Source organism: Pyxicephalus adspersus, chromosome 4, assembly GCF_032062135.1.
Source record: "Pyxicephalus adspersus chromosome 4, UCB_Pads_2.0, whole genome shotgun sequence".
NCBI classification, from domain to species: domain Eukaryota; kingdom Metazoa; phylum Chordata; class Amphibia; order Anura; family Pyxicephalidae; genus Pyxicephalus; species Pyxicephalus adspersus.
In genome coordinates, this window is record NC_092861.1 from 44,575,556 (window position 1) to 44,599,297 (window position 23,742).

Sequence of the window (23,742 nt, forward strand, 5' to 3'; positions counted from 1 at the left end):
TTTACCAGTTTTCTTTTAATTAAGCTACATACCAGCACTAGGCATGCAACACGATGCTACCACTCTGGAAAAGAAAATTTAGCTGAAAATCTGCTTTAGATTTCTGAATAAGAAATAATAACTAATGCAATGTAAACACAAATATATAAAAATGATCCTAAACCTCATTCTAATAGTTCACAGGCTGGGCAAAGTTCGCCAATGTGTTATGGTGATTTCCTATATAAGTAGTTCCAGTCTACTATTTTTATTACTGTTGCCGCTGAAATAACTGGTCAGTGGTACTCTTTATGTAGCCATCTGTAAAGGTCATTAAATAGCCTTGTGATAGGATGTCTGTACATAAGATATAGCTGCTTTTATACTAGCAGTGATCACCTTGTGGGTTGCTGGTGCATTTAGGAAATAAATATTAGCACACCATGTTACTATTGCATCACTAGTATGGGATGTAGTTTAACCCTGGTTTTAGACATGAACGTTTATCTTCCATTTTAAATATACTGTTTTACAAATGGTAATCAGCTAGGTGCAAAGTAAAAGCTAGCAAATTAATTAGTTGGACTATTTTGTATGCATTATATGTAGCCAGTAAATGTAGAATATAGAACCTATTTGTGAATTTTTACTATGTAATAAAATAACTTTCTAAATAATTTAGCTGGTTAAAATAACTTTTACTTTTGCTCTTTTTAGACGCAGACATCGTTCTAGCAGTGAATCATCATACAGCTCAAGAAGAAAACGCAGTCCCAGCAGGTCAAGAGATAGAGGGAAGTCAAGAAAAGTCCACAGATCAAGGACATCAAGGTGCGTTTGTTTCTTTAGGGTCATCATCAATTTTTATTTCGGATAAAGGTATAATTCAATAACTGAACTGAATTCAATAGCAGCAACTGAAATCAATAAATTATTCTGCCAGTAATTTCTTCTGTGTAGAAATATTGTAACAACCAAGTCTCAGTAAACTACTACACATACTATGTTTTTGCCTCCTTAGTAGTGGAAAGCTGGAACAAAGGATGCAGAGCATTATATAAAGTCTCTCCCTGTCCTCTACTGCTAAGAGACTTGTCTTGCTGTCACTGTGGCACAGAGACTGAACAGTGTTCCCCACTTCTAGGTGCTCATTTTTGCTAAATCAATGCCAAACATAATCAACTGGGCATGGTTGTTTGTGTTTTTTAAAATAGCATTGCTTCTCAGAATTTGGTAAAAAAAAAAAAAAAAAAGCAACCCAGTCAGATCAAAAATCTACACAAAACTGTCCCTGGATGGGAGCAAGCATGTAAATACCCATCTCTTCTGCTCCCCATGCTGCCAAAGTTTGTATTTCAGAAATGTCGATGTCCTGTGTCCTCTTCCTATCACTACACTTTATTGCCAGAGTTCACAGAAACATTCAACTTCATCGAGGTAGGATTTTGGAGCAGCAGAAGAGAATGCTTTTTACAATTAGTTTACCGGAGCAGCTTTGTACAATTATTTTTTTTAACAGTTATATTCAACAGTGTTGTTGAGTGTTCCCAAAGAAAGAAATGTAATCTATTGCAGTTTGCCAGTTCTAGATGTGGTGGAGGCTTGGAGCCTGATTTATTAAAGCTCTCCAAGGCTGGAGAGGATACATTTCTTCATCAGTGAAGCTGGGTGATCCAGCAAACTTGAAATGGATTTGATCCAGGATTGAAAATATTTGCTAACAAATAGCAAGTTACTTTAGGAAGTCCATTCCAGGTTTGCTGGATAACTCAGCTTTACTGATGAAAGTGTATCCTCTACAGCCTTGGAGAGCTTTTATAAATCAGGCCCATTTTATCTATTATTTTAGGCTAGAAATGTTTTCAGCAAGTACAAAAATGCTGGATGAATCTGCCAGGCACCGAGTGACCTTGTCATTTCCTAAAAGCTGAACCGAAAGCAAAACAAACATAATTTTCTTCTTTATGCAATCTACATATCCCAATATTTCCTTTTGGGGATGGACAGAAGCAGACATGTCTTAATTGCAACCTGGGTGATAAACATGGATCCTTCAGTTGGGGAGAGATTGTAAGTGTTCAAGGACAGAATATGTGTTATTTGCAGGATTTCCAGGTGAAAATAAAGAGAAGACAGCCTGCAAAAAAGAAAAAAAAAAAAAAAAAAAAGGGAAAAACTGAAATATTGGTCTGGCCACCGGAGTTGAAAAATGGGAGGGTGGTCCTAACAACGGAAGTGTTAAATAGTATGAATAGTTACATACATTATTACTGCCTAATTCCCTTTGAATTTTGACTTCTAATGAATGCGATGTATGAGTATTTGATAAAAAAAAGCATCTGTTTTATTCATTATTATGTCCCTGTTTTTGAAATACCATTGCAAAAAGATGGTGCATTAAACTGGAGGTAATCAAAATTTTGTTTTGCATAATAGTAGATATCATTAGTTATTTTTTACCCAAAAACCTTGAAAGTGCAGTGCAGTGATCATTCACTGTTCAAGTGATCATGTGAATATAGTTAGGAGAACTTGAATTTCCTTTTCTGCCTGAATGAAGGCCATTTCATGTAATTTAGGACCAAGGTAAGCTATGTACATTATTGTATCCCTGAAAATCGTAACATCCCACAATATGCAAGTTTGCCATGTCTGCTTTAAAGCCTTCATCATGCTGTTTATTTAGGTTTCGCCCTCAGTCTTGCACAGTTGTACAACTCCTGTACTGAAATTGCCTATTTTAAATTCACTACACACAGTCAACTTCTCAAAGTGTGCGTTAGAAACTTTAGCACATCAGATTGGGCCTGTTATATTTCCTGGCTGATGGACTTAGAGAATCATTTAGCCCTTCCCACCCCAACCTTAATGTCCCTGGCCTGCTCCTTTTATTCATAGGATTTTTCATTCCTTTGATGGAGTCTAAGCATCTCATAGGAGGTTTACCTGTAGAGATCAGCATGATGCAGTGTGTTGTAATGTTTTCAGGAAGATATGTACAGCAACCTACCATCCATGATCATTCTGCATTGCACAGGAAAGTTAAGAAACAAAGTAATTATGTGGGTCCTAAATCAGAACTGTATTGAACACTGTTTTTACTTAAGGTGGACCTAAACCCACAATGTTTACTTTACATCGCCATTGCGATCAAGACAGAATGGGAGAATGAGCCCTTTCTTTAAAAAGGGGAAAAATTGCAGTTCTCACATGCGCAGTGAGACTGACAACATTTTTCCGATCTTTGTCACCTCATCTTGCGCCTGCGCAATGGGAGATCGGTTGACGTACGAGGAGGAACCCAGAAGAAGAGTGAAGAAAATAGGCGACCGGGCTGAAGAAGCATACCCGGATGATGCTGGACCCAATTCAAGAAACTTCCTGATGGATTGACAGACCTGCGGGATTAAAGGTAAGTGTGTTATTTTGTTTTACTTTAGTTCTGCTTTAAAAATTATTAGAATGTTAATAAGTAGGGACCAGGGAGGACCATATATTAGCAGAATACATATGAGCTTTAAAATATTCCATTTAAGTAAAAAATGTAGTTTTAACCAAATTCTGGAATTTTGGAACTAAATTGAAAGCTTTCCTGTGAGGTGGTTTTGTAATAGTTGTAAATTGGTGCTAAATAGCAGACATGGCACTGCCACAAAAGTTGTTGTAGGTGCCACTGTTGTTGCTATATTTTTTAATATGCTTTTCATATCGTGCAGGGGTATTATATTTGAGAACCAGTGCCAGTGTATTAATTATTTCTGTTCTGGTAGATACAGTAATAGTTTGGCTCCTGTTTTTTTTTTTTTTTTTACTCACCAGTTCTATGAATTTAAAACTATCCTGGAGCGAGGCTGGATGATGCAAATGGGACTTAATAAGATCGCAAACTGAATTTCAGCAAAGGAACCGTGATTTACATTAAATTAGGAATTTAAAAAAACTGATTTAGCTTTGCGTTATTGAACATTTGCTTAATAACATTTTGCCTCCTTGAGACAATAATTTGTCTGTGAAGCTCCTATATGTCCTCTGCAGGAGAAATTGAAAGCAGCAGCTCCCTTCTCCCAACCTCACATGGAACGATACAAAGGAGTCTTTCAGCTCAGCAAAATTTAATAAATCATCCCATTTCCTAATTCGATCATATTAGATGGTGATGTGGAAGAGGCATTTCAAATCGCATCTCCTCATTAATATACATCAGTCGGGGGAATGGAATACTTTATGTGGAGATGTCATGGCTTCCGTGTCTTAGTTTACTAAGTGGAACAGGTTGATGTGATACAGGGGGCTATTTGTCACTGTCTCGTTAAAATGGTTTGGGTCGAGTTATGGAGTCCAGAAAGACGACGGCTGATAAATCAAAACTGGATTGAGTGGACAGGAGGCAGTGATTGATACCGTGACAGGATATGAAAAAGGAATGGAGATACAAACACGCATGATATTGAATATGTGAAGGAAAATGGCCTTAGAGTATGAATATTATTCAAAGAAATCAGAATAATAATATTAGATTGCAATGGTTTTAGGTGCCAAGATACAGGAAAAATATATCGGTTACTAAAATTCAGGCTTGGGTGAAGATTTAGAGATCTTGTGTTTTCCATTTTACAGTGGTAGAGAAAAATGTTCACTGAACATTTTCACTCTTTTTGTATTATGTGTTTTTCATTTCCGTGCATTCACCATTTAGTAGTACCTAGTAGAAGCAATATGGTTGCCTGTTTTTTTTTTAATTCCGTGGGATAAGCTTAGTTGGGCTTTAAGTTTACCTGTGCCCAGATCATTTTCACAAAAGTAACTACATATTTTAAACAAACAGTAAGTTAAATGGAAAACAAGCTACCTTTCATATTTTTCTCTAGAAACTTTGTTGATAAATTCATTGTTGAATTTCAAAATACACAGACTGAAGTTTACTAGTACATAACTAGGTATTCAGTGTGAACACATCTGCACTGCGATCAATACATTTGTTTTGGTATATAAACACTTACCAAAGTGCACATTCATCTTCTTGGTGATTTTAATTTTCAAGAAGGAAATAAAAAGCAAAGATAGATGATCCCTTTATATTTTCGGTTATCTGAACATCATCTTTAAAATTAGTGTTTTGCTCATGCAAATCTAAAGGGGCTCAAGGAACACTGTGTCAAATGCAACAAAGCTGACCAAAACATAACTGAGTCTCCTTCATTTTTACTGTAGGTGTGGGGCTCTTTTCTTCAAAAGCTTTATTTCATTTGTGGACATTAATGGACAGTGGGGTTCCTCAGGTTCTTCTATTGGATTCACTGAAGCTCAAAAGGCAACAGATTGCACAATTGCTCACTGATGGTCCTTGGTCTTGAAATGCAGCATGTATCTGTTTGGAGGTTGTCCTTTGAAATTAAGTCTACCATTCTCACTATTCTTCTTGGGTTGTTTTTTATTTCTTGGCTGTGTCCATGGAGATTGACAGTTCCTTGTTCCTTGAATTTTAAATGTCTACCTAATGTTTTTAACTGTTGTCATTGGAACATCAAGCAGCATGGAGGTGAATTCATAGCCTTTCCTTCAACATATTGTTTGTTCTGATCTCCTCTTTACCTAAGCCGTTCAGTATGGGGCACACCATGATACCAAGCAGCAGACTACCTTCTTTTCTCCATTTAAAGCAGAAATTTCACTGAAAAAAATACCACTTACCTTTAATAGGGAAAAGCCCTTATTCACTTCACAAACTGTACCCAGCGAGTGCCAAAGGTACTCTCGTCTTTCCAGCACCGATGGAATTTTTTGCAATATAAAAAAGGGATAGATGATAGGACCGCTTTAAATAGGCTATATGATTGTTCAATTAGAAATAAGCAGCCTGTTTAAAAAGTTAGGCTCCATGTCACGTTTTCAGTATTTTATTTGTGATAAGGAATTAAAAGAGAAGGATTAGGGTGCAGAATTGCCCAAAAATATCAATAGTAATGCACATCCAACACATCTTAATTTTGTGTTGCTTACCCATTAGCAGCAGCCTAAAATATAGCTTTTTCCTGGACTAGATCTTTGGCCAGAGATAGTAGACTTATAAGCCAGGGGTCCATACATTAGGTTTATAGGTCTGTAGTCAGTGTTCTCCCCAGAAATTTTTTTCAGCTGGGTGTAGGTGAACTGTAGCTGGATGGTCAAAAAGGTATGGGGCAACACGTGACAAAATTAATGCACCCAGTTGTTTGTGTCATAGGTGTCCGGTAACCCCATTTTGTTTCCACTTTCAACTTTATAACGTCTTACCCCGTAGTATATCCCATTTTTCTATTAAATCCCACTTTATAACGTCTTATCCTTTAGTATATCCCATTTTGTCAATAAAATGCCCTAACTGTCCAGTATACCTTCTGCAATCAAAAAAAACAAAAAAAAAAAACTTGTCCTCCTGATTTAGATATTTTTTTGTCCTTGCCTACTCGCAGGCTTCACCTTCCTCACTTGTTTCTTTTTTTGGGTTTTTTTTTTTGGATCTGCAGCCATTTTGATCCATGCGGGAGGTAATTAATTTTCTGCAGCCGTGGGTATGCTGGGATACCCAGAATACTTTTTGAAAAGGCAGGTAAATATGTTTTATTGTAGAAGGGACTTTGCCTATCCTTTTTGCAATAAATATGATGTCTGCTTGCAATTATTTGGTATTTAAGTCCACTTCAGGCTAATTACAATAAATATTTTTGTTTAGAACCTACAGTAAAAGATCTGTTATTAATGTCTGTAGATAATTTGTCATCTAGTTACGTTCTACCATTGTTCTTTTTCAATAATCTTAATCCCTTGATCACCTCTACATACAGAGTTCAAACAAGGATATACATGGACACCAAAGACTGCTGGGTTGGACATGTTCATATTAATATTAGTGTTGGTGTTCTAATTCAGGTTGTCCCTATATTCGACCCAAAAATGGTGGTTGGAATTTGGGCAGACCCACCCGGAAAAACACAGAATTCAACTTTGCGAATTTGTGTTTACAAATATGTTTAAAAAAAAAACTCCAGATGAATTCTCAATAGAGGCCTGGGAATCCTCCTGTTTGCGATCCCCGGGCACTAGAGGTTAATTAACCTATAGTGCCCGAGATCGCAGTGGAACTGAAGATGAACTCTCAATGGAGTTTCCCTATTGAGAGTTGATCTGAGTTCAGTTCCCACGCTCCCCTGGCTGTACTTATCATTGATAAATACAGCCCGGGGAGCGTGGGAACTTGCGGTCACAGCTGATAGGAGGCACGCAAGTGCTTTCAATCAGCTGTGACTGCAGATGAACTCTCAATGGATTTTCTCCGTTGAGAGTTATTCCGCAGTTCAGTTCCCTCGGTCCACCGGGCTGATAAGTACAGCCTACTGACCGTGGGAACTGTGCGGTCACAGCTGAATGGAGGAGGCACGCGAGTGCTTTCAATTAGCTGTGACTGCAGATGAACTGCTGTTCAGTATGTGTTCTTGGACAGAGATTCCCTATCCAAGAACACTGTGTTCTTGGATAGAAAATCTCCATACATGAACACATACTACAGTTACTCTAGGGCTGCAAGAGCAATCGGGGGAGCATAAAGGATCCTTTCAAACAACAAAAGTCTAACCTGTGTACGTAGCCTTCGTCTGGAGATGTGGGTGTTCCTAGTAGACTACATCTACAGACCACCCTATGTAAAGCCCATGTGTGATGTTGACTCCCATTATTAAGGATAAAATGAATAGAAGGGGCAGGTCAGTGACTGTCATATTGGGGAGGAAAGGGCTTGATGGTATAGGATGACCCCCAGCTAGGAAATAAGGCAGGCTGTGGCACAACTGTGCAAGACAGAATGTAAGGCTGTAGTCCATCTTTAAAAGGCAAATGTTGCTCTGTTTATGGCAGTAACTGGTTGCAGCCAATCATTTTTATTCAGATTTGAACTGTATGTCTTGTCGATACAGACTACTGCTTTTTGGTTATGAGTGTGATTGGATTACATTACACTTCCTAGAATAAGATGGACATTTTTCATTTTACATTTTTTGTGCTAGTATTTGTTTTGAGTTTTTTCTTAAGCCAGTCTAAAAGTTTATTAAACATTTTCTTTTACAAATCAAAATCTATTAGTAGTTTATTAGGTGATTGTGACTAATGTTTTTCTTCCAGCAATATGAAGCATAGGATTCATTATCCAGTCACCATTTTGCTCTGTACACTAACCGTGAAAGCTAATTTGTGCCAGAAGAGCTGCCCGAATCCAGAAAATTTATTCATAAGAAAGTTTTCCTCTTAAAGCACTAAGCTTTTGTGATACAGAGAAAAAAGATTTTCATATTTTCCTTATATACTCTTCTTGAAGTTCTTCCAAATTAGGTTTTAAATGCCAATTAGGAGGTTGAATATAATAAAATAAAAGCAAATACAACCAAAATGGCCCAACCTTATGGCTAGTTAGACTGTTGAGAGAACAAGCGGAACCTTTGCTCTTAGCGTGGCTTTGAGAAAGATATCCAGCTTAATGAACACATTAATTAGAAATATAACTATTTATAAGATGATAATTAGAGACGAAGCACTGTAAACTGGGCTTTTCCTGCAATTAATGGAGGATTAATTACTGGAGGTAATGAAGTGGATTTTTAAATACATTAAGGTGAAGTACAGAGATGTGCAAGGCTTTGTGATAGTTGCATAATTATTTCAGGCTGTTTGAGCATAGCTCGTATAAGATCGCTAATAAGCATCATTGCATCATTATGTATGCACTTAAAAAGACTTACCACCAAAATGAATCCCTAATTATTTCTAATTGGCAGGACTCTGTGTAGTCATTGAGCTGTTTGTAGCCATTTTAAGGTTCATTTAACTATGCTTAGGGCCATGTGATGGGGTGGAATAAAAAAAAAAAAATCCTAAAAAAATAAAATCTCTTTCTCCCAGGCTAGCCTTAGCTGGCACAGTTAATCAATTGTGGTCGGCTTGTGTTTTAAATGCACTTACTCAGGTAGAGGTCAAAGCTTTGTGTAGCCCAAGCAAAGTTTTTCTTTTTGAAGGCACTTGACTGTATTCATTTGCAATTAGCTTAATAATTGTGTTTGTCGGTATATTTGCGTTTCCAACATGACTGCCTCCTTTCATCACTCTTTCTCCTTGTTGAATATTAACTTCTCTGTGTAGCAAATATTTTTCCTGCTCCCGTCCCCCCCACACACAAACCCTTTTTCTTCTATCAACATGATATTGATGATATGCTACCTGTCCATGTTCATTTACTAACTTAAACAGTACTCTACATTTCAACACAAACCTCCACCTCAAACTTCTTGATTGATTGGTGAGAGAAAGTTTCTTCTCAAGGACAATCCTAAAGCATTTAAGAGCATCTCTGGGGATTTGGTCATTAGGTATTAATAGTTAAAGCAAAAGAAACCAGATGGAATTTTGACACATGCCAGAGTTTAGTAGTTAGTGGCATCTATATGTAAAATGTTGACAGCTGCTCATATTAAAGAATACATGTTGGCAAAAGACATTGTACGTTTTGACTGTTTAGCTGGCTTTCCCCCCTGTGTTCTGTACATTTAGACTTATTTTAGTGTTTCTTTGAGTTATTAGAGTGTCAATTTCAAATAATTTATTGTCACTACTCTATGATTGGTGTATAGTTATTTTTATCTCCCTATATCAGATTTATTATTATATTCCATTAGGACCGAGTCTGTGAAAGTTATTCAATGGGTACCTTGTCCTGTTAAACATAATCAGAGCCATGTGTGGCGTGTTGTTAAGGTATATAAACCATTCATACAGCTTAAGAAAACAGTGGTGAAGCAAATTGCAGTCTAATAAAAGGAAGGTCACAGTTACCTTCTTTTTCTGCTATTATGAAAATGTGGTTTTGATCATTCCTTTTATGTTTAAATTATAAGGGTAAAATAGTGGAAACACAGAATTTTCATTACAATAATGGAAATTGATGTTTAAATTTTAGACTTTTCATTTTCAATATTTTATAATAAATGGTAGTAAAGCAAATACTTGTCTCTTAACAAGCTGCTGATAACGTTGACCTAACTTGTACCAGTTTAGGCAGCCAAACCAATTAAATATTGCATCTCAATGTTCAAGTTCTTTTCCGAGTTGAGCGACTTAGAGAATTTATATTCTGTCTTACTTCAGGGAGGTAAGTTACTTGAGTATTTTTTTTGCGTATTTTCCCCCACAGATCAGGTTTGAGCTATTTTGATATTAAAGTATGATAGCCATATTTGGCTGTATTTCTTTGTAGTATGGGTAAGGTGTCCAGTGTATTTTTATTTTCTTTATCCAATTTGGAACTCTTTTGATTTTGTGTAGTCTTGCCATTCCCAAAAGCATGTGAAGTCGTGTCGTATTTTAGCACTTTTTTTTTTTTTTTTTTTTTTTTTTTAGCATTTTTCGACTATAAATCCAGTATAGGAAATAACAATAAAGACATTGCCAACTTAGTTTGACCTTTCTTGTGTAGATGCTATCTTATGTATTTGATTTTGGGTAGATAATATTTTTTACTTTTTGTAATAAAAATTATTTGCTGTTTTACATCATGTTTGTGTGCATGTTTTAAGAAACTATTACACTGAAATTAAGGTTTTATTCTATATTGAAATATTTTTTTCTTCTCAAAAGTTTATTTTTTTTTTATAGGAGTTGTCTTGTTCTTATATCTGAAGAAGTGGTGCTATTTACTTGTAAATTTATTCTTTGAGAATACCTTTTCTTACCCCCAGAAATTTCAAAGTTCAAATTAGGATAATATATTGAAGGATCACTAAACCCAACACGAAAATATTATTATATACAAAAATTAGCATATTGCAGTTTACAAGTCTTTAGTTCATGTGGCTGTATTAGTTTTTATTTTCAAGTCTAAATTTCAGCAAGGGCAGACTTATTTCTGATCTTGCCAACAATGCACTTAACTTTAATTTTGATTTATGGAAGATAACTACTTATTGATTTCTCTTTTTATTTTTTAACAACACAAAAGAATGGATTCATCCTGGCTTGTATCGACAGTTCAGGTTGGTGGGGATGGAATGTTGCTGCATACTTTGTTTAGCCTAACAAGCCTTCCTTAGTATTTCTGCTGACCATTTCCATCCCTTGATAACCAAAGTTATGCACCTTCTGATACTGGCAGCTTCCAGCAGGATAATTCACCATGTCACAAAGCCTAAATCATCTCAAAACAATTTCTCGAACATGACAATGTGTTCACTGTTCTCAAGTGGCTTCATCAGTCACCAGATCTTAATCCAATAATGCACCTTTAGGTTGTGGTAGAAGGGGAGATTTGCATCATGTCAATATGGATCACAATTAATGCACAATGTTTCCAGCACCTTGTTTAATTTATGCCACAAAGAATTAGGGAAGTTCTGAAAGTAAAAAAGGTCCGAAACCAGTACTTGCAAGGTGTACTTAATAAAGTAGCTGGTGTGTATACAGCATGGAAAATAAGTACTGAACATGTCAATGTTTTTCCTATATATAGATATATTTCTAATGGAGCTATTGACATGAAATTTATATCAGATGTCTGTAACAATCCAAGTAGTCCACACATACACACAAGAAATCAAAACAAATACATCCATAAATGAGGGTACATGTAAAAAAGTGGAATGGCACAGGGAATAAGTATTGAACACATGAAAAAAGGGTGGGTGCAAAAAGGCATAGAAATCCAAAAAACCTACTGAAATCTTGTCAGTATTTAGAAAGCAATCCTGCCCCCTATTAATGCAAATTCGTTTTAGCTGGTGTAGTCCTAATTGATGGCCTATAAAAAGTTTATCATTACCAAAGTATCGCACAGAAAGCTTCTCATGATGGGTAAAATCAAAGAGCTCTCTCAAGATCTTTGCAACCCTATAGTTGCAAAACATACTGATGCCATTGGTTACAGACATATTCCCTACCTTCTGAATATTCCAGTGAACACCATTGAGGCCATAATCCAGAAGTGGAAAGAACATCATTTCACCTTAAACAGGCCACGAACATTATAGTCTGGTCAGAGGAGACCAAAATTGAACTTTTTGGGTGTCAGTGCACACACTGTGTTTGGAAGAGAAATGGCTCTCCACGCCTTCCGAAAAGCACAGTACCAAAGGATGGGGTTTGGAGGTGGGAACATCATGGTCTTGTCAGCAGACATCTCTTCTTTCTGCACTGCAGCTGCAAGACCCCAGCAGCACTACAAGTAGAGCCAACATGATGGCCAAGTACCTTTCATCCAGCATGAAGTTGGGGAGTTAGGAGATCATATAGTGCCTACAAATGCCCTGACTCTGTTGATTCAGACATGCTAAATATTCCTGGTGAATTTTCACCCAAATGACTTTAAAACTTTTTTTTTAATTAGTCTTTCAACTTGGTATTTTTTATTTTTTCCATTTTTTCCAGTTTGGCAAATTACTTTAATTGGTCTTTGGTTGATTTATAAGACCAAATACACTATCTTATGTTGCCACTGGCTAGAATGCTTTTGTTTGGACAACTTAAATCAGAAGTAAATCATATGGTAAGACTGTTGTTAACTCTTCCTACAACTTAAGAGTCATCTCTGGCCTCACAGCTGTTATTGACCTGCTTTTTCCTAGTACATTAGCCAAGGTTGACTCGAGCCAGTGCAATTTGTTAACTGTGGAGGCATCATGGGAAATGTAGTTCGGCAACAGATGGTTTGTCGGGAGTTTTCCTGTTCCTTAATTTAAAGCTTAAAGCCGATCAGCAGTTTTAAAAATGTGCGATTGGATGCTGCCATGCAGCTTGTTTTTCACACGTTCTGTCGATCATTAAAGCTCCTTATAAATAGTTTTGTACTTAAACCTACTCTGTGTTAATATTTTTACACCATCATCTCATGATATATGATTTTTGTGGGTCTGATCTGTCTTCATACTAAAGTTTAATAAATATTGGGAAGTACTGAATGACACTGACCTCATTTCCTTTATAACAATGAAAATTAATAGTTTCACGTTTTATGGGGCTGATAGTCCAGATGTAGTGTACATTTAATTAAGTGTAGTTTCCTCTCGGTTATGGTATGTGTATCTGCTTTTTGTCGCAATTTCTTTCTAGTTTTACAATTTTCCACATGTTTTCCTTCATCATTTATGATTTTTTTCAAAGAGCAGCTATGAGGATTTAAATCACTTTAGCATGCAGCAAAACAGTACCCATTCAAACAATAAACGCCATTTTAAAAAGCCTTTAGATCTTCTGTCACTTCATAAATAAAAATGTATAAAACATTATGCAGTTGTAGTGCCCACCTGCTAATTAAATGCAGATTTTCTCAAACTTATTTTCAAATCTGCTTTTTTTGTTTCAACTCTCTCTGTGCGGAGCATACATATGGCTCTTGTGAAATTAATTATGCTTATGGAGCAGCTGTTAAATTTAGTGCAACTAATTTTATCCAATATTTTACATTTTAATTGATTACCTGTGAAGAAATTAGCAAATTAACACGTATTGTGCAGAAAGTAAATAAGCTTTTATAGATACCTTTGGGTGTTTAGCTAATTTTTTTGTAATCTTTCTATATATGTTTGTGTAACTTTATTTATTTCACAACCTGGCTAGGTGTTGATTGAATAAAGACAGGGCTTTTGGTCTGTCACATAGGGAAGATATTGGAGAACCTTCATTATCTGATGGGAGGCTCGGATAAGGGTGCGAGCCAAGCATCTGTGTGTTCTGTAAGTCCCGACATAAGAAGCAGATTGGAACGTAATGACTCTTTCACAGAATTTTTGTAACATATGGGCCTATCTGGATCTGAGAAGGCTTTGAAGATCTTTCAACTTGACTAAGTGACTTAACCTTTGCCATAGTGGTGGGTCTTTTTACAGCAAGCCACTTTTCAATTAATCTCTTGTATTTTTATTTTCATATTAAAGTACCAGATATATCATAATGTAGTATATTAAATCATTTTATTAGGGTTTTCTTTAGCATGATACATTATATTATGCACATTCTCAGTTTATAATCTAGTTTAACTGTTAAATTTATTCTAAAAATGTTTTTTTTTTAATTTGTTCCAGATCTTCCTGCATCCTAAAATACATTTAGGACATTTTCTGTTATTGTTGTTTTTAAATTCTTGGCTTTAATTTTGATTGTATTTCTTGGAAGCAGGCACTTTCAAAGAAAGGCTTAGTACATTTTAACATGCTATTTAGACAGACAGCGAAAGTATATGTTAAAATGTTATTGTGTCATGCTATTGCTTTCTAAGCCCAGCCTCCATTCTGTTCATTGCAGAGAGCAGAGTACAGGGTACTGCAGATGCCAAAAAATAAGTATGCATTGTAAAAGGAAAAAATCAAATAACCAGATTACCTCCAGTCTTTAGTAAGACGTGTTCATAAGCTGCCAAATGTATTTTCAACTTTTCAAGAAAATGTTTATATACTTCAGGATTAAAAAGTGTCTTTTTGTCAGCCATCTGTGATAAAAGACGACATTTGTTTATCTTATATATTATACATTATAAAATTTTGTCTTATCTGTTTTACGTATGTATGTTTTATGGTATTGTATTATTTATTACAGACACCTCAAGGCATTCAATATACATTTGATAAATAATAGCCAAATACAAATAGGACATGTTTACTTTTTTCTTTATTGGTTTTAAGTGAAAGAGTTATATTTAAAATTTTCTTGTTTCTACTTTTTGCTGCTTAACTTGCCACTTAAAATCAAAGCAGAGACTTGTGTAATGTCTTTTGTCAATGAAAAAACACGACCCCCTTTAGAGAATCAATTCAATAGATGTGGTGCTTATATAAAGGAATGGTTGTAGTCATAATATGTTAAAGCTTAAAGCTGAACTCTGGGGGAAAATGGAGAATTACAGTTTGTACCACAATTGCTTGTTATTGCTTAGAGTACCAGAGAAAACTTATTTTACCTTATCTTTTGTACCCCCAGGAAACCTACACTTGGCTCTCATTAGAACATTTTATTTATTATAACTTGCAACTCTTACCCCAAATCCCTGTAATAAATATTGAAGCTGTTTTTGATGATGTGTAATTATGCACAAAAATTATGTATGTGATGCAATCTGTTAGCAACACTTGCACAACATTTTGGAGTTGCCTCAGTAAGATTTATTATGTTGATCCTGCCAGTAGATCTTTATTTTCTGTCATCCTGAGCAGTGTTGTGAATTTCGTAATCTTACAAATTTAGTTTTAAGTGGACATCAACATAGGTTTATATACCTCCAGATTACTGTTTATCTAAATCTTTTGGCCATCAATGTTTTTTTTTTTTTTTTTTTTTTTTTTTTTTACATTTTGCCCATAGTAACTTTATAGCTGTCTGCCTTTTAGTCTATTACAAAATAGATATTCACACTAATTAAATTTTTATTTTACTATTCTGTTTCTGACATAGCTTGGCAAACATTTTAAAGCATTTGTAATTATTAGTAAAATCAAGATTTTTTTTTTGTTGCTATCAATTACAGCATGAGATTACACATACTGAAATGTGTTCAAGAATGTGTTCAAGAAGAGAACAACAAAGCGTTACATCAGTTTGTAGCAAGGTAGCAAGGGAGTTTTAAATACAATTTCATAAAAAATATGCATGTGTAGCCATGTATAGTTCTATGTAGTTTCTTAGAGTATCTATTTCAAGACTAATGACTATACTGAGCTTTTTAATTATTATTAATATTATTATTATTATTATTATTATTATTAATAATAATAATAATAATAATAATAAACTGGATTTATATAGCACCAACATATTACACAACGCTGTACATTAAATAGAGGTTGAAAATAACAGCTGAATACAGACAGTGACACCGGAGTAGACGACTCTGCCCTGAAGAGCTTACAATCTAGGAGACAGTAAATAAAAGAGAGTCAGTCTTTCTCACCCTAAGGACATCTTAAAGTTAAACTAAATCCTACTATTAAAAAAATGAGACCAAGCAGGTCCTTTATTGTAGAAAAGACTGGTGTTGTCCCTTCTGCAATAAAATATACTTAACTGCCTGAATGCAATTTTTAAAAAATATGTTTGCCTGTGCCTGTTCTGATCACGTCATCTTCTTCTGCTCTTTTTTGGACATTTTAATGGAAGGGACATCACCCGTAGTTCTGCTTTAAGTTACAAACCACTATTATTTAGCAGTAAAGGTGCATGTAGCAGGGGTGGTACACTACAATACACTCGTCCCCCTAGCCCTCTTCTGTATGTGTGGTTCTTCTCTATTGTCTTAACGTCTTTAATAGGTCCCAACACCATGATATTCAGTATATATGGCAATAGGAAAAGGATTGGTTGGAAGTAACTCCAAAGCTCCAGGACATATATTTAGATGAGAGGTTCACTCATTTAGGGCAGCTGAAGACCCCCATGACTTCAGTGCTCCAAATACAGAATGATTATCTGCACTGGAGAGTCGACTGCACTAAACATAGCTGGGTTTACTATGTGGTGTTGTACTAGGATGGAGATGAACAGTGAGTAAAATTGTTATACACAGTATAGTAAGAAGCAATATAGATAGTGTTCATGAAACTCTGCAATGCCCTTTTGTTTATGTGCCAACGGCTGTTAAGTCTAATATGCACTAGTTATTTTGCATTTTCTGTTTTTTAGGACATCTGTGTGCTGTATGTATGACAGCGCCGTCCTCTTAAAAAAAAAAAAAAAAAAAAGTGTTCCAAATACATATATATTTAGCAGTTTAAAGTGTATTGCTGTAATTTTTTCATGAATATATATTATGCAATTTGTCTGCTTTTGTGTGTATAATGATCAAATAAAATCCATATTTAAGTTGGGAAGTCTTAACAACAAGTAGGTGAGAAAATGAGCTAGTAGCACACACCTCCTGAAGGGGAATTTGCAACTCCAGCCAGAGCCTGTACAATGCAACTATGCAAATAGCAAGAGTTCCGTCGTCTGCTCAAGGATTGAGCATTGCGTAGTTAGTGGGGAGCTGGTAGCATTTCTAAACTACACTATGGTCTAATAGAATAACTGTAGTGTACAGTAATGAGGGAAGTGATTCATCAACATTTCTTTTAGTAAATATCCTCTTTGCTACTTGCTACTGTTGGTTTTGACATTTGCTTAAAAATTATTATAAAAATATAAAGTTTAGGTGGTGCGTGATCACCACAGTAGAGAGAAAGAACATTATAGAGTGGAACTTATATATATGTGATATATAAATATATGTGATATATATATATATATCACTTATATATGAAAAATATAACAAAGACGCTTTTAGAAATCTATACATAAATCAATTAAAAACAATCAAAGAATAAAACTCCATGCTGTCCAATGATGTTTTGCATTTTTTAGAAGTATCTTACTGTCTTCTCTATTCCACACCGCCATTTTGTTTTCTTTTCTCAGCTTCTTTGCCAGCCCCCATAATGGTTCACTACATTCCATTGCCACAGGGTTAAAGAATTGTCTTAATATCAAACTTGCACCCACTGCTGGGGAGTCAATTATTTAAATACAAACTTGCATTGTTTGTCATCCTGAGGCACACCTCCACCAATGTGTAATTACTTATTGTTAGCATCAATGAATTAGATCTCCCCTACCAATGTGCATTCATAGTTGTGTCCCAGAGGTATATCACAGACACACCGCTGTGGAGGAATCAATGAATTAGATGTACATTACCAGTATGTGTACCCAATACCCTGTACAGGCTACATCATTTTTGTCTAGGCAGGAAATCAGGAAGTAAAGAAAGGGTGCACTCAAAATATTCCAAAAATATCTACGGTTTTATAATTGTACATTTATAAAGTGTATAGGGGTTAGAAATGGTGAAAAATCTGTTTGTAGTTTGGCAAGCAGCATCTTACACTCAAGTAATTTGTTCTTCATTGTTTCAACAGATCTCGATCAAGGCACCGTCATAGATCTCGCAGTCGTAGTAGTGATAGATCGAGTCGGAGACGATCCCGAAGCAAGTCCTATGACCGGGAAAGAATAAAAGGCAGATTTAAAGGGAAAACAAGAGAGAAAGAGAGAGGAAAAGAAAAGGAGTCAATTTCCAAACCCGGGTAGGTCTCGGAGTTCAAATTTCTGCACCGCTTTCCTTCACTTACCATACCTTCACATATTCCGTACCTGCAAATGTTGCAGTTACTGGTTTCTTTCAGAAGAGAGAGGTTGCATATGACATATTTAAGTGATAGCTTGCTCCTCACTATTTCTTCGCCTACTATTTAAAAGGAGCTAATTGTGTGGATAATAGGGGCAACATAGTGGAATATACAGGTATTTACCTTTTTTAAAAACCATATCTCAACTCTATCCTTCAGTCTTCATTTGTATGGGATCTTCTCAATGTGCATTAGAAGCTGCATCAAATCAGATAGTGCCCACCTAATTTCTTGGCGGAAGGATTTCCAGCATCAGCAAATCTCTCCTCGAAACCTTACTGTCTCTGGCTTCCCCGTTTTATTAATTATGTTTCACTTGGAGTCTAATATCTTGGAGTCTTGGCATTATTTGTGGGTGTTACCTAAGGTGATCCATATGCAAATCTTTCCAAGAGACAACTATGAATGGCACACGTCCACCTCTTCCCAATGTTTAAAATCTGCCTGTATTTCATAAAGCTAAAATACCTCAAATAGAAAAATGTTTCTGCGTGTTCTGCTCTATCAAGCACATCCCAATAAATGCCAAATCCCAATAATTCATTATGTTTAAGAAGAAAAAGGGACCAGGGACTTTAGATGCATACAAATAACTTGCTGAGAACGAAACAGGAGAAAAAAAACATCAACACAAAACAACAGTGCATAATAAAAAAAAAAATTTGGTAGTCCCTATTTCTCGTTTATAAAAACAGGCTCATCACGTTTCACAGACCATAATGTCTGCTTCTGCAGCGACAAAATACAATTGCGCCATCCATGTTTTACCCATAGCTTAGGACAGTAGAGGCACATTGCTTGGCATGGAACAGGTAAGCAGAAATTGATTTAACCACAGCATCAGTGAAGTCTTTTAATTAGTGATACATTTTAGGTTAAACACACTTATTTTCAATTCAGCAATTGTAAAGCTTAATCCAAAGTTAGCTGGATATATCATCTCTCTGCACAGTTCCACTCCACAAACACTAATGGAGGGCCTTCAACACATTGAGCCTGTTTTTAGGACATATGTGAGAAATTGAGACTACCAAATGAGTGATGTTTTCAATATGCACTATTGTAATGTGTTGATGTATCTTTTTTGTAAATGGCTTGAATTAAAGATGTTGATTGTTTTGCTTGTTGCATTGTTCTCAGTAAGGCTAGGTACAAACAGTACAACAAATAGTTCTTGTCAGTTAATTGGCTTAGGACCGATATTGGACGAGAATCTTGCGTGTGTACTGCGCTCATTGTCCGAACGACCGGTCCTGGCGGATCCAAGGACGTCGATTGATTGTAATGCAAGTAAAGAGGAGAAAGCGCCGCAGGGTGCTGCTTCGTTGGTCTCCCCCTTCCCTCTCCATAGAGCAGAACAGGGCTGCATGTACAGCGCTCGTTCATGCATTGTGCAGTCGTTAGAAATAATTGTCATTTGTCAAGATTTTTTCCAATGACAATTATTGCACGTGTGTACATAGCCTAAGCTATTTGTAGGCTCTTAAAGTTTCTTGTATTTTTAAAAAAGTTTCTTTTCTTTTTCTTCTTCAACAAGCTAAAATATCTAAAATCAGATACGTAGTAAAAACAGGTTTTAAAATGTAATTAGCATGTTAATAGGGGAAAGAAACCTGTAATGGCAAAATTAAATCAGACTACACTTCATGTTTAAATGTTTAACTTTCAGTGAGAAACCAAAAAGGAATTTTTTTCCTAAATCATTATTTCTTAGTGTCTTTTTTTTTTCTTGTTCAAAAGTTCAGTATTAAATGCCAATGTCCCCGTCTTGCTTTGGACGATCATTCCATCATTGGAGTCCATTGTTTGAAGTTCAACAGAGACAGAATGTACATGTTTTTGTTCTGTTCTACCCATGTCTGCATGTTTTTTTCCACCTTGTTCAAAATTTCTCCTGCAATTTAATAATAAAATTACAATTAACAAAAAAATAATCTCAACCTAAAAATTAACAATGTGGAAGACAAAGCACTATGACTGTATAAACAGTGTAAAATCTTGCCAATTGATTGCTGCAAACAAAATATATAAAACAATAATTCTGCTAAGAGTTTGCAAATAGAGACTTAGAAATTAAAATGATACAGGTGGCCCAATTAGAAAAAAAATACACCAGCCAGCAGGGAAGCTCTGTTCTTATCTAGCAGTCATTCGTATGTTGATGTCCTTAACTCGGGGACTACCTGTATATAGAAAGTACAAAACCTTGGTATTTTGCAATTAGGATGGACACCTGTGAGTGGTGCTGACGATATAGGATCATATAGTGAAATATTGACCCATTTTTATGCATCCTTTAGTGGCAGAGAAATACTAGGTCAGCTCTGCCCTTAATGCTATCATTTTACCGGAAAAAAATTGTTTCTGTAATGGTTAATTGCTGTTGGAGAAAGAGGAAAGCAGGTGCTGAGCAGCAGAAGTTGCTCCCATTAGATATATTTTTGATTATAGGAAAAAAATATATAATGGAGAGAAACCAATGATCACTTAAGAGTGAATGAGATTTCTCTACAACCACTGTCTCACAGTTTCATAAAGCATTGTACAGTATAGTAAAATACACAGAATGGTTTTGAAAAATGTCTTTTGTTAGTTTAACTGTAGCACAATACCAGATATAACTTTTGCAGCAGTTGTCTGGTGCAGTTAAAGTGGAATCCCAGCACATACCATGTTGCATCTAACAAAACAAATGGCAAATTGACTTCTTTATAACTAATGTTTTGTACAATAAACAATACTGTAAGAATATAAGGCGAGTCTCATACCACAGACACGGTATATTTTTTTCTACCCATCTATTTAGTTTAATCAGCATGATTTTTTCTAGAGCAATCCTTTCTAGAGCAGCCCCATGTATTATAGCATAACCCCCATGTGAGTAATATGGTGATAATCAGTGATGGTTTTCTTTTGTTTAAAGTATTCAATAAAGTAAGAAGGAAAAACACACGGTATGGATTAAGCTTCCTCTGCCCTCTTACATGCAGAAAGAATATAACCATCAGATTGAGGGTCAAGTACAGCCATCATATAAACTAAAAAAGGCTGCTTTTTGCAGATTGTAAACTTTGTATTTGCATTATAAAGAGGTTCTAAAAAATGAAGTAGATCTGCTAGTAAAGTAGATGGTCCCTTCAAGGTTTACATTTTGCATTTGAAAAGTATGTATAGAGTACACTAAGGAAAACGCTTATAAATTCAGGTATAGTTGGTATAATTTATTTTGTCAATACTGATCATCCATCAAATAAATGATAATGATGTTCTTTTGAGCTTCTACTCCTTACGGGCTATGACAGAACTCTTCTTTTGTCAGTGATTGCTGATGATCATGGCTAGTGCAGCCTTCAGCATACAAATCTGACTAAAAGCTCACTACCTGAATCTTCTGATGGGGTATACATATTTTAAACTAGCAGCTTCCACACAAAATCTGTGTGAAGTTCTTCTCTTTCCGTGGGTATGAAGTTTGATTTAAGCCAGAGTGGTGAACTTGTATCATGGTAATGTGGATGTTACTCATTCTAAACATAGAGGTATTAGCAATTCAATATGATTGGTGAAGGCCATCTCTGAGTGTGGATATAAAATAGCATAATTTTATCCAATAGAGCTGAAACCTCCTTCATTTTAGGAAAAACTATGACCACAAATCTCTTCCTCTTGATAGTGTTAGTTATTACAAATGCTGCTTGGATAAATTTTTCTTATATAAATTCATGGAAACTTCTACCTAGACCCTATAGAATTATTTAAATCAGAAGTCTGTAGCTGTTCATCTGTTTTCCTGTTATTACATTATCAGGGCTGGCTGTATTGGTGCAGTCTGCTGAGTTATTACCCAGTCACCTTCTCATTCTGGTAAAATAAACAGTATCAACAAAGAATGTCTTTTAGCGCTTCCTTTAAATATAATTGAGGGTTTCTATTTCTAAATTTGGGTTACCTTCACCTAAGTCCATGTGAAGACATACCGATTATTAGATAAACCCGCCAGTGGTCCAGGCAAAGTAGTTTTCTTTTCCTTCTGTCCTGGTGTTGCTTCCAACCTTGCTCTTGCCCCTCATTTTGACAGCCTTTCTGTCACTGTGTAAAGTGTTTTTATAAACACTGTTCAGACAGTAAATTATACTTTTGTATCCACTCTTTCACTGATCTGCAGATCAAAGGGATGAGATTCAGGCAGCGTATGATGATTTTGTTTTCTAAGTAAACTTTCATTTTGTTTTGCCTTACTTTCAGTTTCTTAAGAAAAATTATTTAAAAGTAAATATTTTCTACTCTTTAAGTAATTCATAGTTTGTGTTAGCATTGTAGTTTTAGTTTCTTCCCTCTCTGCCAAGCGCCGTCATATACTTCCTCCTCCTTGCTTCTTCTGCCTATGTCACTTGATATTGCACTGCGCATTCGTGAGATTGGGTAAAGTATGCTACTGTATTAGTAAAATTTGTAAAAATCTCATAGCGCACACGTGAAAAGCCCCTTCTGCCCATCCCCGATGTCAGGAGCACTTGAAGCCTCTTGGGACATATTTATCTCAGGAGGCTCTATGTTTCATAAGTCAAAAGGTGAAAGGCTTAGCCTTTTTTTTTTTTTTATAAAGTTTTTTGGCTGCTAGTAAAACAAACGGCCGGCAGCCTGATCTATCAGTCTGTAGCCGCTGCTTGACTAAACAGCAACCCATATATTAGCAAACTTCTTGCTGTGAGAAAATTACTCTCCTTTCAATCCCTGACTTATGTGCTGTAATGAGTACACAGGAAATACTGTTTCATGCTTCCCTGAGGAAGCCTAGTCAGCTGAAACGCATCTGTATTTGAAACCAGTATTGTTCCTACAGGCATTCTATGCACTGCACCCCTTCATGGGTACTATGGACTTAAAATACCTCTTGGGAGATAATTCTTTAGTATATAATCTCAAAAAAAGCACAAATAATTTTAGGGCAGGGACCACAACAAATAAACCTGTACTATTGTAACTATTATTACTATTATAGACCAAAGTGGTCTATGCTTTTGCACTTTAATAAATGTTTGCCTTCTCTTTACTTCATTTTGTAAATTTAAACCAAAGGTCAGTCTGTTCGATACTCAGAGAAATTGCAAAAACCCTAGTGCTAAATCTTAGACTCTACAGGCCCGAGTTAGCATGTTAAATGTTAAAGTTTATGACTGAAGTATGACTTGTTTGGAAGGGTTTTCAAGGAAAAGGCCTCTTCTCTACAAAGTACTTGGCAGTATGGTTTAGGTTTCCATAGTTACATCTAAACAAACCACAATGTTTGGCCATAATGCACAGTGCCACATTTGGCAAAAACCAAACATAGCATATTGCCACAAGTACCTTATACCAACTGTCAAGCATGATGGTGAAGGGGTGATGATTTGGGCTTGTTTTGCCATCATAGGACTTGGGAACTTTGCAGTTGCAGTTTGCAATTTCTCCAATTAATTTTTAAGTTATGAAATAAATACTTTGGTTATTTGTTGTTTTACATGTGAGGTTAGATTTAAATAAGTTTATAACCTGCTAAGAACGA

At 35.7% G+C, this 23,742-nt stretch overlaps 1 protein-coding gene across 2 annotated transcripts in view; it reads left to right on the forward strand.

Annotated features, from left to right (window-relative positions):
* RSRC1 (arginine and serine rich coiled-coil 1) overlaps positions 1-23,742 on the forward strand; it is a 158,856-nt gene that overhangs the window by 7,030 nt on the left and 128,084 nt on the right. For both annotated transcript variants that reach the window (XM_072408025.1, XM_072408023.1), the window contains exons 3-4: positions 697-810; positions 17,928-18,095. In XM_072408025.1, the coding sequence (XP_072264126.1) occupies positions 697-810; positions 17,928-18,095 (282 nt within the window). The remainder of the gene's footprint in view (positions 1-696; positions 811-17,927; positions 18,096-23,742) is intronic.